General features: G+C 51.4%; 1 protein-coding gene across 1 annotated transcript in view; it reads right to left on the minus strand.

The window, feature by feature from the left end:
* PSD (pleckstrin and Sec7 domain containing) overlaps window positions 1–16738 on the minus strand; it is a 37895-nt gene that overhangs the window by 17021 nt on the left and 4136 nt on the right. Inside the window, exons 4-8 of the mRNA XM_068197472.1 lie at window positions 15634–16102; window positions 9668–10111; window positions 1702–1896; window positions 1107–1187; window positions 434–546 (exon numbers count right to left, since the gene is read on the minus strand). Of these exons, the coding sequence (XP_068053573.1) occupies window positions 434–546; window positions 1107–1187; window positions 1702–1896; window positions 9668–10111; window positions 15634–16102 (1302 nt within the window). The remainder of the gene's footprint in view (window positions 1–433; window positions 547–1106; window positions 1188–1701; window positions 1897–9667; window positions 10112–15633; window positions 16103–16738) is intronic.

A 16738-nucleotide genomic window follows, 5' to 3' on the forward strand; every position in this document is an offset into this window, starting at 1 on the left:
AATGCAAACAGAAGTGGTGTGAAGACATGAAATAGTACAAAGTGGGTGTGCTCCCCAAATGCTAGGCACACAAGTTTCCTCACTTAGATATGCCCTGAGCTGAGGGTCTGAGAGCTGTGGTCTATTTGGTGAGGAGTGTGCTAAGTATGTCTCTTGTGTTAATCTGCTCAAGGTCAAAATTAAGAATGGGTTGAGCCCTAATTATGCATCATCCAACCAGATCAAGGCTTAAAAAAAATAAAATCTAAAGCATCTGTCATTTGAGGGAAATGACATACTAGGAGTATCTTCTAAGGCATCAGTATAGGCTCTCTGCCTGCTCTCTAGTTTCAGTCTGAGCACATTCATTGAGCTGACAAACTCATAGGTTCCTCTGAAACACACAAATGCACACACAGACACACACTCCCCACAGACATGCACAGTTTCTTACCTTCTGAAGAGATGGCATTGGGATTACACTCGTAGTAGCGCTGGGAAAAATGAGCCAGCACTCGCTCTCGTTCTTGCGTCTCTCCCATCAAGGCCAGCTCTTTTAGAAAGGACCTGAAAAAGCAGCAGCAGGGTTGGTCGCACATGAAACCCACTGCAGTTTCTTCAACTCACCCTGTGCAGGAATGGAGCTGTGCTTTCTGGTTTCAAGACCTTCCTGTGTGCTGGATGAAGCCCTGTTTTGCAGAACCTCCCCTCCCTCCAAACCCACTGTGAGACTCTCCTCCAAATTCACAGCACTATATCCTGCTGGCACATCGCAGAGACCTACAACCAATCCCAGGGGCTACACTGGGGAAGGAGGTAGGTGTAACAACAGAAGGATTTGAGCTCAAGACTTGGAAAGTGAGGCCTGGGTGAACCAGATTGTCATTCAACTGCACTGACCATTGAGTTAAGACCAGGAGCATTTTTTCTTGGTTGCGTGGCTGAGAGTCCATCTTGGAAATCACCCTCTCCTATTTAAGAGGAAAGAGGATCTCCAGGTGGCCATCATGGGGTCTGCTTGCTCCTGCAGATCTCTGTGTGGTTGCAGAGCTGCAGAGGGCACGGTCTGGTGGGACCCTGCTCTGGTGGCCACCACAGGCATACATGTACACACACTCAGTTCTGACCTGAGAGCCTGATCCAGACTCATCCCTGTGAACACGAAGAACTTCAGATATTCCCCTGCCACCATCCTGCTGAACTCATTGCTGAAATAGAGAAGGGGGAGGGTGAGAATAGAATCAACCAGGCTGTGGGGACAGCAAAAGGCACACAGGGTTCGGGTGGATTCCAGGAGGCTGGGAGCTCCCCAGGGTTGCGAGAAGCCTGCCAAGGACAGAGACACCCCATGCTCCCATGAAACTCAGAGAAGTCACCCACAAACTCACTGGAAATACTGGGCATATAAGAGAAAATGGAGAAGCTATAGAGGGAAGGGCCCACGAGAGGTCAGCTAGCCATCCCCATGCCCCAACACCTTACTGAAGCATCCAAGATGCAGTCATGGTAGGAAGGTATGAAAATCTGGATGTCTCCTAGGTTTTAAGACCTTTAGAGGGAACACCTGGTACAAATGTACCAGTTGCAAGAAGCGGGTTTTGTGGTCCTGCCAGCAGCTCCTTGCCAGCCTGGTGCCCCACAAGGGCAGTAGCTGCAGGTGCACTGTGGGCGCAAGTGAGCTCCTTGCAGAATGGAACATTCCTTCCAAATACCCACACGTACTTCTTCCCCAGGTGGCGAGCCACATCAGCTTTTTTAAAGCCATCCAGGTTGTAGAGCCTCTTGGCCAGGCGTTTGGCAGCCTCCAGGTCAGCCTTGTGTCCATTGGAAAGGGTGTCTGTGCTGCCCAGGGCCAGCTGCTCCACGCTGTCCATCTCCAGCTCTGAGTCTGAAACCAGCTGGCTCTGGGGACGGTCGCTGCAATGGGAAGGGACACCACGTCAGCCTGCCTAGAGATCCCCTCCTTGTTCAGCTGCTTAGGAAATGCATGCTCCTCACCCTGCTTTGGAGACTAGCTACTCACTTCTGGGAGCCAGGATGAACTGCACTGGTCAGAGACACTCTGAGGTCAGCTAAGGGAGCTAAGGGAAGGTGTAGGAATGCAGGTTTGGGAGGAGGGGTGGGGTGATGGGGCAGCACCAGTGACTGACTGGACCAAGGCACTCCAACCAACATTCATACTGGATGTAGAAGGAAAGCTAGAGCTACTCCTAAGTGCCCCACTTTGAACCTGTGAAACTGTATGTGTGGGCTTAGGGTCTGCCAAGCTCAGCTGTAGCAGAGACTTGGAGCAGAAACATGTGCACATCACACACTGTCCTACAGCTCTGTACTCATTTTTTAATCTGGACAAACTCCTTGTGCTGATCTTAAATGCAGTTTCTACCCAAGACAAGACAACTCCAATTCACCTTTGCCCACCCACTGATTTCAAAGCACTACACAGAGGGCAAAGATGAGGCAGAGAATGTGAGGACAAAGGAAAACCCCCCTGGCCTCCCAGCTCACAGTGGAGTGCAGTCTTCTCCAGGCTGCCCATCAGCTCTCAGCTCACCACGCCTTAAATGGCCATGTTAGGAGACACTCTTGGCTTGGCCCCCAAAGCAATCTGACTCAGCTGCATAGAAGTTATCCCAACCAAAAGCTGGTTGAATCTAATCAACAACAAATGTTAAGCAACTCTGACCTCGCCCAAGTTTTCTGGCAGCCCTTACAATGTTCCAGTCTGATTTATTTTTAAAAATCTCTAATTGAGTTTTAGGAGGCCTGCTCTCCTGAGCCAATTACCCAGGCCAATCTCCTTGAGGCTCTGCTTTTTTCAAGAAGGACGAGCCTCCTCCTGCTCAGCACTGCCTGTCCCAAGGGAGCCCTGCACAACACTGGCAGGCTGCCTCATGCCTTGGGGGGCTCTCAGTTGCCATCCTCTCCACCTTCCTGTCACCCCCAGCCAGCATGCAGCAGGAGAAGCTGCTCTGCACTCAGACCTGTGGGTCTGACACTTCCCTGGTGCAAGTCCTTGGAGAGATGTGCTTTGCTTGGAACACTGCTGAACTCAGTGGTGCCAGGGGGTGATTGTGGTAAGACCTGGATGGGTGGCTGAGGCAGATTTGTGCCCACTTGGCTCCGGGGAGACTATCCATCACTCCAATGTACCCTGGTGGAAGTGGCCACAAGAGTGGTCACAAGGTCGCCCTGAGCTCACCAGGTCTGACTCCACCAGCTCTGGAGAGCTGGGCAGGCAGCTACCAGCATCACTGTCTGCATCATGAGCACACCCCATCCTGTGGGCAAATCTCCCACCTGCCTAAAAGCTCTTCTCCTCCCAAAACAGACACATTCAAAGGTACTGCTGGCATGGGCCCTGGTTCCTGGCTGTGCCTTCACCGTCTGGCACAGTCAAAGCTGCTCTGAGGGATACCCGACAGCAGAACAGGCTGGGTGCTGCTGGGCCAGTGCTGGGCACACTCCTGGGCCCCACTTCAGCTCCTTGTGTGGCAGCAATCACTGTGACCTCAACCAAGGACAGAGGTCACAGGCTCTTTGATTCCCAGAGGCAGAAGAGATTAATCCATCCCAGTAGCTGGCAGCTGCCAGCCATAGGTTGTAGTGACTGCATTTTTTTGCTAAAATCTTTATCTTTTTTGCTTAAAAATGTTTATCACAAAATCTTATCTTTTCTGCTAAAATCCTTATCACAAGGGCGCAGGCACTGTCCCCTTTGCAACCCAGCAGTTCCAAGGGTGCTTTTCCAGCCACAGGCTGAGCTACAAAATGCAAAGCCGCCCTCTAACACTCTCCATGCTCCAGAGCAAGTTGCTGCTCAGTAACCCTCTCAAAATATTTTAATTCTTCTCTACACCATTCCTAAAACTCCTGATATCCTTCTGGACCTCTTCTATCCTGCGTGAGAGGTTGTCCTCCCTCACACAGCCAGTTCCTGAAGCATTCAGGGACAAACCTAGAGTTCTGAATCTCCCCCCATGACCTCTCTTCCTAATCTATGGACCTCAGCTTTCCTATCTAGTGCTGAGCACCCAGGTGTGGGGCCATTTACAAAATCTCTCTTGTCCTTCAATACCTGTATCTCCCTGCAGGTCCCAGCCTGTGACTACAATTCCTGCCTTGCTTCTTGCAATGGGCATGCAGGGATCTCAAATCTCGAGTCTCAAAGTAGCTCTGCCAGTGGAATTTGCTGCTCCCTCCCTCACCAAGTTCCAGCATTGATTTGGTGCTTTACAGCAAAGCATAACGTTGCTTTCAGGATGCGGCACTATTCAACCATGTTGTGAAATGGGTTTTTTCCTAGCACTCAAGCCACTCTCATGCAGTTAAATATGGATAGTCAGCCTCTGTAGGCTCAGTATGCCCTCTTTGTGGTACCTGTCTGCCACTACTCAAAGCCACAATAGGCTTAGAGAACATGCAGCTTAAAGACAGAAAAACAAGAGTCCAATTCTCAAGTAAATGGAAAGCAGAGCAAGAGACGTGTCCATGTCTGAGGTAATTGAGGTTATGCTAATTTTCTCACCAATGGGCTAATTGCAGGTCTCAGGGTAAGGCTTTTTTGGTGTGTTTAGTAAAGTGACATTTTAGTTTGGCTTGAAGAAACACTGAGATAATATTTTTTATATTAAATACACACTTAAGGAAAAAAGATCAAATAAAGATCAAATTTGATATTGTGCAAGTATCCTTGGTGTGCACGAAATAAATCACTCCTGAGCAGACACAGTGCTAGCTCATCCCTCTCCCTGCTGCCATCACTCACATCATTGAGAGCACAGGTCCCCCTGTCACCTCAGAGGCATTTCCTAGAGCCCAGAGTGCTGCAGTGAGGCACGTCTGGGGGTCTCTGCAGGGAAGGCACATCATTCAGCACAGGGCTCAGGGCTCACCCTGGGACAGAGGCTCTTCACTGACCACTTCCCACCCCAGCTCAGCAGAAGGACTTGTGCTCCCTGCCCTGGAAAGCTGCTGCAGAATCATGGTCCTGCTTAGGGCCACCATACCAAACACACTGCTTCTTCCAGGTCAGAGGGTTCTCCAGGGCCCAAATGTTCCTTCTCAGGGCCAAACACTCCTTTCCTGGAGCTGGATCATCATCTCACCCCAATATTCCTCCTCTAGCCAACTGCCTGGAGCCCAGAAGCAGAGACCACAGCACCTTCCCTGGCTGTAATGCAGTGTGTCACTGCAGGAGTCCTGACATCCTCTCCACCTTGCCACCATCAACCAAGCTTACTCGACACCATGTTCACTTGGTTTTCCAGCAACCAGGAGCAAATCTTCTCCTGGATGTGGAGCAGCAAGAAGGCACTAGTTCTGCAAAGCCAGGCCCAAGAGGCTGACCTCCACCTCCCAGATACCAGCACAGATGTATCTGCATGGTGGGACCCTTCCTGCAGCAACAGCTTGTTTCCCTGGAGCTGGGGTGTGCTCAGCTGAGCTCCTGGGCTGTCCAGGTCCATCCTGACACAGTTCCAGGCAAGATACCTGCTGCAGAAAACTCCAGACCTTTAAACACAACTCAAGTACCTCTTGCTCCCCACATGAGGCTGGTTTCATCTTAAACCATGGTAAGGAGCCTGGTGCAAATCCACAAGGGACAGATGCATGGGACAAAGTAGTACTCACCTCAATTCTGGAAGGCCCATATGCATAGCTAGATTGCCTCTGCCAAGCAAACCAAGCCTGCCTAATGTTGCTGCTAAGAATGTACCAGACCGGATCTTCGGCTGAGCTAAATAAACGCAGCTCCCTCCATCGGTCTCAGTGGAACGACTTTGATTTATGACAGCAAAAATCTGGGCCAGTTCATTCCTCACAAAATTGAAGTTAGGGCTGGGAGGACACTTGAAGGTCAGCTAGACCAGCCTCCAACCACAGGCACGGCTGGTTGTGCTTTCTGGCAGCTCTGGAGTCAAACAATCACCCAGCCACAGCAGCACCCACCAGCATCACTGCTGACAGATCCAGAGAGGACTGAACTTTGGACAGCTGTGCCCCCCCTCAGTCTTGTTTCTCTGCAGACTTCCAGAACCTCCCCTGCAGCACCAGCATTCTCTGGAGATGTCTATTTGTCCTCTATCAACCCATCCCACCAGCTCTTCTTGTGAAGGACACAACTGCTCCTGTAGAGGACAGGGACTGACACTAAAATCCCACCAAACAATTTCTGGTGCCAGCTGAGAGCCTTAAATATCCAGTTACTCACCTGCTGGATGGAGGGTGGTCTTCTCCTTCAAAGACACAGATGCTATAGAGTCAGCACAGGAAAACCTGGGTGTCTTGGACCCTTGGGCCAAGACCAGCCTTGGGGCTCTGAGTCAGATCTAAGAGCTGGAATTAATGCCTGACACACGGGGCTGCATCCCACAGGTATGTGCTCATGCCTCTGTGGGCAGACCTGCCATCCCTGGGATCCACTGTCTTTTATGCCGTGGTGGGCTGATGCGTTCTATGTCCTGGCTTCTGCTGCTCTTCGTGGCTCGCATAGGAGAAAATTGCCCCCAGGCTTGTCCTTTATTTCTTGCTGTGCCAATGCTTGTAGGGAGACCTCTTCATCCTGCACCCTAGCCTTGTCTCCCTACTGTGCTATCACCCCAGCCCATCCCATACCTCCCTTACCCTATCTTCATCCTTTCCTCAAGGTCCACCTTCCTCTGCATAGCTCTCAGCCTCAACCTCCTCCATCACACCACGAATCCACCTCACGGGGTCCCAAACTGGGCGCAGCCCTTCAAGGCATCCTCAGCAGTTTGCCCAGTGCTACCTGGGAGCTCAGGTCAGCTGAGAGACCTGCGCTGGCTCTGGGAGGGGAGGGGCACCGGCTCCCCGAGCGCTGCAGTACCAAAAGGACCTTATAAAGAAAGGCAGCGGAGCCGGCTGGCCGGCCCCGTGCTCCAGCACACGCCAGCAGCCGCGCTCTGGCAGGGACGCAGCTCTGACTCCCGGCGCATCCTCCGCCCGGGCCGGCTGCCAGCCCCACGGGCTCCCCGCTCCTCCCACACAGCCGCAGCTCCAGGGCTGAGCTCTCCCTCTAGCGAGGCTCCAGGCGCGCTGCCCTCGCCGTGGTACCTGGCCCCTTTCACCAGGCGGTTTGCAGCCCCACCTCTGATGTAGCTTCTCCCGCCTACCCTTCTTTCTGTCCCACCGCAGGCACGCCCCGATGAGGTCCCAGCAGAACCTGCCTCGCTCGGGAGGCGAGTCACGTCTCTTCCCTCCGCGGACGAACCTCAGGGACTGGCATGGCGCCAAAGCTGGCCCCAGAAGAGTGGGATTGCAGGGAAGTTAGGCAGCTGGATTTCAGGGGTCTTGCACCCCCAGAGAGATGCAGGCTGCCCATTTACATTCCTCCAGTCTACCTGTGCTGGTGGCAGTCAGCCTGTATCGCTTGTGACCATGGACAGTGGTGAATGCCGTGCTCTGGCCCTGCTGGCACAGGTGAGGATGCACTATAGTGACTGCAGAGGTTCCTTAACTCCTTTCCTCATCAATTTCCATTGAATACCCCTTAGTGGGAGAATTACAAGGATAAGCTCTGCTCGATCAGATCAGCCCTGCCAGGCATCAGGATCTGCTGGTTCCAGTTCATGAGAACCTTTGAGCAATCAGCCCAGCCACTTCTTCCTCAAACCTGCTTGGGAATCTTCAGCTTCATGGTCAGCTCCGCTGAGAGTCTAGAAAGTTGGTAGCAGCAGTGATTGGGAAGAGGAAAATTCCTGGATCTCTCCCTTGCCAGAAACCTCTGCCTCCTGAGGAATTATCCTGCAGATGATGGGCTGTCTCAGACCCTAGTCCCCCATGCCTTCACTGCTTCCCAACCTAGTTCCTGCTCCCAGCCCAATGTCCTGTCCTTTCCTCTGCACCGGATGGCAGATTCCAACCACACCTGCCTCTCTGCCAACTGCTGCCTGTGAGACTGCAAAGGGAGGCTCACTCCATGCTGGGGAGCAAAGAGCTGGACTGCTCCCTGCTGGGGACCTGCAGCAGGCCCCTGCTCCTCCACACCTCATTTCTCACTGTCTTTCCTGCAGTCTCTGCTTCAGGCCACCACTGGATCCAGGGCACCTGCTCACCTGCTGCAGGGCAGCATGGCAGATCAGAACAGTCCAGGACATGGGCAAGAAACAGGGTCTGAGCTGGACAAAAAAAAAAAATGCTGTGCAGGGACCTACTGATAACCAAGGGAATAGATTCTAAGCAGAGAAAGGTAGTTGATTTGAACTCTGCATGCATGTGTAACAGAAGGTGAGACTGGCAGTTATGGTGCTACAGGAAGTTCAGGCCTTGGGTTCCCCAGGCCAGGGAGCACAGTGGGGACTGCAGCTGCATTTCCCCTGTGCTCCTCTGTCACCAAAGCAGAGTACTCCTGCTGGAAGAGGAGATGACAAGAGGCTCAGCAAAGGTGGGCTCAGCAAAGATCTAGGACAGCTTGTAGGATACACAACATCCCTCCATGGCCTGTGTTGCAGGTCAGCACTGTTCTGAAACCTGAGCTAGGAGCGGAGAACAGTGCCACAGTGTCCTCAGCACTGCCAGCATGTTATGTGCTCCACTGACTATAAACCAGTGAGGAATAATCTCTGTTAAGCCACCGCATTGCTGCTCCTGCTGCCAGCTGTGTCTCTGCACCCTCACACCTGCCTGTGCCCCTGCATTGCTGTGCTGTGGTACAATGGCATCCCATGGACAGTTAGTCAGATACTATCCTTTTGGTTTCTCCAGGGTGCTGTGTTTCAGTCCCTTGCCTTGGCACAGGAATAAGAAGCCATTTCTTCCTGCAGAGAAGCACTGGTCATGGCTGGATACTGTCACCCTTTACTGCCATGCGCCTCCCAGACATGACCAGTTTTGCTGCACAAATTTTGTCAGGCCTCTGTGCTACCACATCTCTGGCTTCAGTGTCCCAAAGGTAGGGAAAGCCTAACCCAGCTCCTCTCTGCCCCAAAAGGCCCTTGGACTGACCCAAGGGCCACAGAGCTGATGCAATATCCCACTCTCCTCTCCTGACTGCAGACATTGGAGAAGACACAGGGCTTACATCTCCACCTGGCCACCCCAAGTTGAGCCTACAAAGATGGCACAGACTGTGACTAGAAGTGACATAGATTTGGTGTGGAAAAGACCAAAGCCTGGAAAGTGGATGAGCGTTTCAGGACGCTCATCTCTGCCCTCCATCTTCCAACGTAAACAAGGCTAAGTAGGTTCAGGAAGCCAGAACAACAAGCAGAAGACCATGGGGCTCCTGCCTTTAAGAAACAAGTGCAGATGGCAAGGAACAAAGTCTACATTAGGGAAACATTGTCAAATTTCTACTGGTAGTCAACTTCAGACTGGCCTCTCCCCATACCATTCCAGATACTGGACTGACTTGCAAAGAAAACTACCACAGGGCTGAAGTTCTAGCATTCCCTGCTTGCTTGGCTGAAGGAAACCTCACAGTCCTCCAGTACCAACAAAGCTGGCAAAGATGGAAAAGGAGTTGTGCTCCCATCAACACACCTACCACAATACCATGATGATCACTGGTCTGATCAGCCACTGCCTAGAAAATCTAGCACGTGCAGTCCTGACCCTTCCCCAGCAACACAAGTTAGGCTCTGGCTGCAAATCAGACCTCACAGCATTAGATTCCACATCAAGCCTTAGTGGCCCAGCTGGACAGCAAGCAACTTTGGTCACTCACCTTGTGTTGGAGGCCAAGGGAGTGCCAAAGCTGTCCTCTGAGTGGCAAGGGCTGTGCCGAGTGCCCTTCCTTCGTTTCCCCTGTTCCTCCTCCCTCTCTGTCCAGGGGGCATCTGTGGCTGAACTGGTCCCAGAGTCTGGCTCTAAGTGAGCCAGAGGAGCAAAATTCTCCTCGATCACCTTGGCGCTGTCTCGGATTTTCCCCTGTATTTCTGGGGTGACCGTTGGGAGGTCAAAAGTGAAAAAGGTCCCATGGGTACGGGCTGGGGAAGAAAGGATGTCAATGGAATCCAGGCTGGTGTAAGATGTGCCTTTGGCTCGATGGGACTCCATGATGGTCTCAAAATGTTTGCTGAAAGAGTCCATGCCATCCTTGGAGAGGCTGTGCCCTAGAAGGAAGGGCACCGGAGACTTGAGCATACCTTGTGTGTCCCGGTCCATGATCCTAGAGAGAAAGAAAGTGAGAAGAACTGATCATTGAAGAGCAAGGGATCAAAACCCCAAAACAAAAGACCACACACTGCTTCAGAAGGAAAATGAGAAGGGTAGAAATCTCTTCTGAACATGTGTAGACCACCAAGGAACTGCCCAAGACACCATGGGAAGCAGGACTGGGCTGGCCTCCCTCCAGACATATGCTTCTCCTTTAATGCACCACAGACTTTTGTTCCTTTAGTGGCTCATCCTCGTAAGAAGCTTATGAGATGGCTACTGCTCCCAATCACTTGACTTGAGCTTAGATCCAATAAAGGGCTCAAGTACTAGAAGCAGGATGTGGTTCAGCTCCATTTCCAACCAAATCTGGAAGTGGCTGAATTTTTCATGAGCCTTCATGAACCTTCTATCACCAAGAAGGCTCCTCCTGAAGCTGCTCAGGACAGCATGACAGCCTCCTCCATGAACACTGCACTGTGGTCACTGAGTATTGTGCTCAGAGCATGACCAACACTCGCCTGCAAGGTCTGCTGGCTGTTTCCACAAGGTGATGTTGGGTCCCAGGAGACATGTGTGACTGAGCACACAGTGATACTGAGCTCCTGGTTTCCCCAGGCAGCACACAGGAAACCTCACACCCATCTCTGGGCTTGGGGATCTGAGCTCACCCATGCCCTAGAGGTCATGATTGGTCCTAGCTCATCATCTTGTCAGGGATCAGTCCCACAGAAATGCCCAGCCTGTCTCCAGTGCTGGTCTGGGTCCAGCCCAACACAGAAGTTTCTAAACCCTGAAGCCCTGAGTGTTTTGTCCTGTAAATGAGGTGAAGTACAGCCTGCCCACCTACCTAAGCACACGACAACACGGATATTTCCATCCCAGAGAACATCAGTGCTTCAGCAGTACAAGCACAAACACAGCCCTAAAACCCTACTTTACTCATAAGCTGCTATCATTTTATTAAAGCAGCAGAAAAGCACTTCTTATGCCACTCTCTCCTCTGATTAGAGGAGAGGAACTGCTCCAGTCTGTCATAACATTTGTTATGAACAAACAGCTTCCTACAGAGGGCTCAGAAGATGCATTGCTGTAACACACGCCAAATTATTTTCATTCATTAGCCTTCATATGCCACTCAAAAATCTCACCCCAATTACTTCAGTAGGCCAAGAGCTGGCAGCTTGACTCCCCCAGAGTGCCAGCTGGTTTCAAGGGGAGTGCAGTGAAGCCAGACACAGGTAAGAAAGGCAGGGTGCAGGCTGATCTCACTCATCCACCAGTGTTTCCCTGGCTGTGCAGCACCATGTGACACTCACGACTCCTGTAGAAGCCCCAGGAGCAGCCACTTCTGAAGCAGCTTTTGGTGAGGACAAGGCAGAAGAGACCTCTTTAGTATCTGCAGATGTGCTTTACAGATGTAAATGTGCATTCTCCATCCCTCCCGCCCAGCCCTATGCTACTAAATCAAGCTAATGCTGTTGATCATTTGGCACTTTGAATCCATGAGGAGGGTGAAAACTGTGCCAGGGAAGATAATACCAGCAGATTGGAAGGAATCTTGTTTCCAGGAGAGGTAGGTAGGCTCATTTTTGTGATCAAGTATATTGCCACCAAGCCACAGAAAAACCATGGCTGGGTTTGTCCACACCATCCAAGCTCTGGAAACAATGTCTTCACCACAAAATATCAAGCACAAAGCCATTCAGTTCAAGGATGTAGCTGCAGCAGCATGGGAGCAATATTGCCTGCTCAGACCCAGGTGTTCCATTAGCCCCTGCTGCACTGCCCAACTCCTCCACCCTCTGCCTTGGTCCCCCAAGAAGGGTCACTGCACTGAGACTGGGCCAGACAAACCCAGCTGAGAGAAGCAGAGGAGAGAAGGAGATGCAGAAGCTGTAATCAAGAATCTGTGCAATGGTGACAGGCAGCAGGAAAGCAAATAAGTTTCCAGCCTTGAGCTGGTGCAGGAGAGGCAGTGATCCTTCCTTAGGAGAGGGCCAGGCAGACTCAGAAGGGAAGAGGATCCAGGAGCCAACAGCACCTCAGGCAAGGCTCTAGGTATGGCATCTGAGCAACTGGGTTTCTGATGTATCTGATGGCTGATGGAGGGAAAAGGGCTCTTCCTACTCTCCCTGCCTGCAGACACATGGTGCTGCAGAGACATGCCGTCCTCGGCAGGGGGGAAGAAAACGGGAAAATCTCTGACCCTCAGTGGTTATAACTCTCTGCTAAATGCTCCTGTGACCCTCCAGCCCCCTGACTTAGCCATGCCCCACGCCTCCAGCTCCAGGCTCCTCCAGCCTGCACAGGCACATTGCTGTGTGAGGATCCCAGCTCAGTTCAAAGAAAGTGAGACTGTTCAGCACTGTTCAGCAGCCCCTAGCTTTATTCCTCTCTCAACAAGGTTCTTGTAGAGACCTGTTTCAGCAGCTCCTTGCAGTCCCCCCAGGCGCCTTTGCACTACTCCTCCAGTGTGGCAGCAGCCTGCTCTTAGGGCTCAGTGTCCTCACTCTGACCCATGCTTAGGCACAGGTACTGACCACAGGCACTGCAGTCTCCCCTGACTGTCCACACTCCCCTGCCACATTATGCTGTCCCCTTCTCACCTACAAGAGCTGCAGGCACCTCCCCTGCTCCTTGACAGGCCCCTGCCAGCATCACCCGGAGCGTCCCCTCTGCAGCCCGAGCCTAGTGCTCCATCCAGGAGCATCACCCTGAGCTGTGGCTCTATGGCCACTTTGGGATCTCGGACAACACATCAGAGGCTTGATGCAGGTTAAAGCACATGCTTGAGCATTTGATGAAATTGAGACCATAGCCATTTTTCTAATCCCCAGCAAGGCTTGTCCTGTGGCTATTTTCTTGCCAGCAAGCAGCAAGCACAAAGGCTCTGGAAAGGCTTCCCCAGCAGCATATCTAAGGGCTTTTCTAGGCAAGGCTTGCAGGGAGAAAAGGCATCACTGCCGCCCATCAGCCCTCTGTGCTCTCGGGGGAGCAGAGCATTCCCTAGCAAAGCCTCTTCTCTCTTATCAGCCCAAGGCACCCATGTTGAGGGCCAAACCAGGCTCTTCCTATAGCTTAGCCAGCATGTCTGCTGATGCTCAGGGAGGAAGGGAATTGAGCCTGCTCTCACTGACAGGTCTTCAGCTCTCTTGGATTAATAGGAACAAAGACAGTAGGCTTAGACTAGTCATTAGAGTCAATAGACATAACTCTGAATATATTCAGGAAGCAGATTTGCTGGAAGAAGACATTTCTTTCATCGCTTTTCATGTCTTGTTTGATTTGGTGTAGAATTTTAATTTTTTTTTTTCTTTTAGCATGGTTTCTTATTTTGGGAGGGTAAATTACAAAAGAAGATTCTGAAATTTGGCCAGAATATGAAGCACAACAAGGTAGTACCAAGCCAAAGGCTCCCTTGCAGAGGGTGCTAAACCCTTAAAGCTAGATTTTCAAAGGGATATGCATGTCTAAAAGCTGAAAATCAGCATCAAAAAGCACTTCAGTGGTTTTTGTAGAGCTGGTCCTTCCCAGCATGGGGTTCAGCAGCTCCTGCAGCAGCAGAATGGTGCCAGGTCCAAGAAGCCAGAGTGGCTTCTTCATCCCCCCAACTTCACCCCTCCTGTGAGCAAGCAAAGCAGAAAGCTTGAAGAAGAAAACATCAATACTGGTGACTGGTAAACAGAGATACAGACTGCAGCTGCAGAGCTCAAAACAGTGTGTAAGCAAAAACCCAGGGCTGTGATGCCGGGACTGAACAAGCTTGCAATTTGAGCTTCGTGATTTTCAAGGCACTGTCTACAGGGTCTCCACTTACCAGGGGAATATTCAGGGGGCTGCAGGGGAAAAAAACAACTGGTCTACAAAGAAGTTGTGCCAAATGAACATGACACCCCCATACATACACTGGTAACTATACTGGGAGCACCATCTTTTAGGAGCAACAGTGGTTCTTTAAGGACACATCCAAACTTTCAGCCCCGGCTGGGGAGCTACAGTAGGGTGTCTCAGAGGACAAAAAACAGGTCTAGGCTTACGGCTCATAAAACTCACTGTGGCCTCAAAGATATTTTGAAACAAAATAACACTGCAAAAAAACTGTTACAGCAAACTGAAGAACTGGCAATAACTTTATACCTCACTCAAACATCCATTTGTAAAAAAAAACCCCACATTACAAATAGCTTACTTTCAGCTTTTCTCTAGAACCCAAAATTTTGAGGACAGGGACACTGGCATGTATTTGTCCCCTCCAATAGAGATGCAAGGGCTGGACAAACTGACAGGAGTTCAGCTCCCCTTGAGATGCACACCTTCCCTCTTTGTTAGCTCAGCACTTTCATTCTTTTCCTCCCCAGTGCAGGGACACTTCTGTATTAATGTATTATTAATGTATGTATTTCATTATTTTTAATTTCTGCTGACATCAAAACCTCCCTTTTCTTTCCTTCCACTTAAATGCTCCCCACCTACCTTCTGCACAGCTATGTGAGTTCATGATGCCATGTGGCATTCCAGGCATCACCCTAGTTTTGCGCTGCCCAGATGAGACCTGTCCCTACTCTATGGAGCATTTGCTGATGATGCTGAACCTCCTCACCTCACTCAATTGACTCAATTGACTCCCTTGACAATACACATGTCAGAACATTCCTGCACAGGGCCTTTCCCCTCCAGCTGGCTGTCTCACACAGTGCTCTGGATCTGATGATGCCCATCACTTCTCATGGTCAAACTACCACTCCAGCAGAAACTCCATGGGCAGAGTTTCATGCCACCAAGCCAAAATGCCATCTCCCATATGTGCTAATTGTCCGTGTCTGGCACGGGGCAGACAGTAGCTGGGAGCACACTTACTGCCCATGGGTAGGCAACTGAATGATAATCTTTGTGCCACCCACTCCATCAGCCTCCCAGCACAGGGTGTTTTGCCACACATATGAAAAATTACACAGAAGGCAAAAAAATGCTTTTTTGATCCCAATGTATCCCCTACACTTTCCTGAAAATGGCAAATACCTAATGAGGCTGAGCAAATGGAACCGCTCCTGCTGCTGAAGCACAGTCATCTGTGGGGAGAAGGACAGCCCAGCAGTACCTGGCAGCTCAAAGTAGCTCCAGGACACAACCTGTGCTCTGGTGTCCTGACATTGTCACCCCAACACCTGGCAGCACTGTGGCAGGATGTAATTGACCTGGCAGGACTCATGCTGGGAAGACTCAACTCAGCTGGGCAACCTGAGCTGCAGGGCTCACCCCAGGTGAGTGAGGCCCACAGCACCGCGCCCAGCGCTGGATCCCCTGTGCTGGCTTACTCTTTCCATAGGGCAGTGAGGGCCCCTTCCCAGTCCTGCCCGCAGCCCCAGCACCAATCCCTCTGATGTGATCCAGGACCCCATCTCACCCTCACACACAGTTTGCATGTTACTACTGGGATTTTTGGCTCAAACACTTCAGCAGAGCTTGTTTTGTCGTGCAGGGTACAATAACGAGGGTGACAGGAGCTTTTTGCCTTTGCACACAGAACCTCACCTTTCCCTGTTTTCCTTCCTCATCGCCTCAAACACCTCATCGTCCTCATCCACGCCCCTGTTCTGCAGCCCATCCTTGGAGCAGCTGGTAGCTGGGGTAGGTGGCTCCTCTGGTGTGCTGTTCCTCCTGCCTGGCGTGCCCACAAAACTTGGGTTGCTTTCACTGTCCTTCTGGCTCTCAATTGCTGAATCCACCTCCTCTTTCTCGGCCAGGATATCATCGATGTTGGTTTCACGATAGCACCTCAGTGGCACAGTGTCCAGGTCTGTTTCGGAGTACTTCACTGTCCTCCTTATAATCCCTGTTTCACAGGAGCCAGGCTTCTGGCTGCTCAAAGGAGACACTTCTATCTCCACCTCCACGTGGCTCAGGCTGTGCTCAGGTACCAGCCCCGGCGGCTCGGCTGGTAGAGGGGAGACAGACTTCTGGGGGAGTTCAGCCAGGGCAGTGGAGTCAGGGGCAGTGGAGCCTGCAAGGAAGCAAGGAAGGCCCAAGCATTCAGAGCTATGGGGAGCTGCATTGGGGAGCTCTGAGGACAGCATCACACACACACACACACACACACACACACAAACAAACAAACAAACAAACAAACACATGTGGTCACATGTCATGGAATCATTAAGCTTGGAAAAGACCTCCAAGATTGTCAAATCCAACCTTTGACCAAATACCACCATGTCAACAAAACCATAGCACTAAGTGCCATTTCAGTTTTTTCTTGAACACCTCCAGGAACAGTGACTCTACCATGTTAAGGGACACAGGGGAACAGTGAAGAGGTGGCAGAAAGAGAAAGAGTGCAAGAGGCAGAGACAGGCTGTCAGTGCTAGTGCATCTCTAGCCAGCCCTGAGACCCCATCTAAATCCAAAAGCTCTTTTGCAGAGGCAGCCAGGGGCTCTTTTCATCTCTTTTGCATAGTCACAGGGGACTTTGCAGGGAGGTTGGTACATGTGTGATCTGACCCCAGAAGGACATAGGCTGGCCAGTCTTGGGGGAATCTCAGCTCTTTGTTGGGAACTGAGAAGACCCAAGGGACGGGCAGCCCCAGTGTGAGTCCTGCCAACAATGCAGACTTAAAACGAGGGGTGGGCCTACCCGATG

The sequence above is a fragment of the Anomalospiza imberbis genome, chromosome 8, assembly GCF_031753505.1.
Source record: "Anomalospiza imberbis isolate Cuckoo-Finch-1a 21T00152 chromosome 8, ASM3175350v1, whole genome shotgun sequence".
In the NCBI taxonomy this organism is placed as follows: Eukaryota; Metazoa; Chordata; class Aves; order Passeriformes; family Viduidae; genus Anomalospiza; species Anomalospiza imberbis.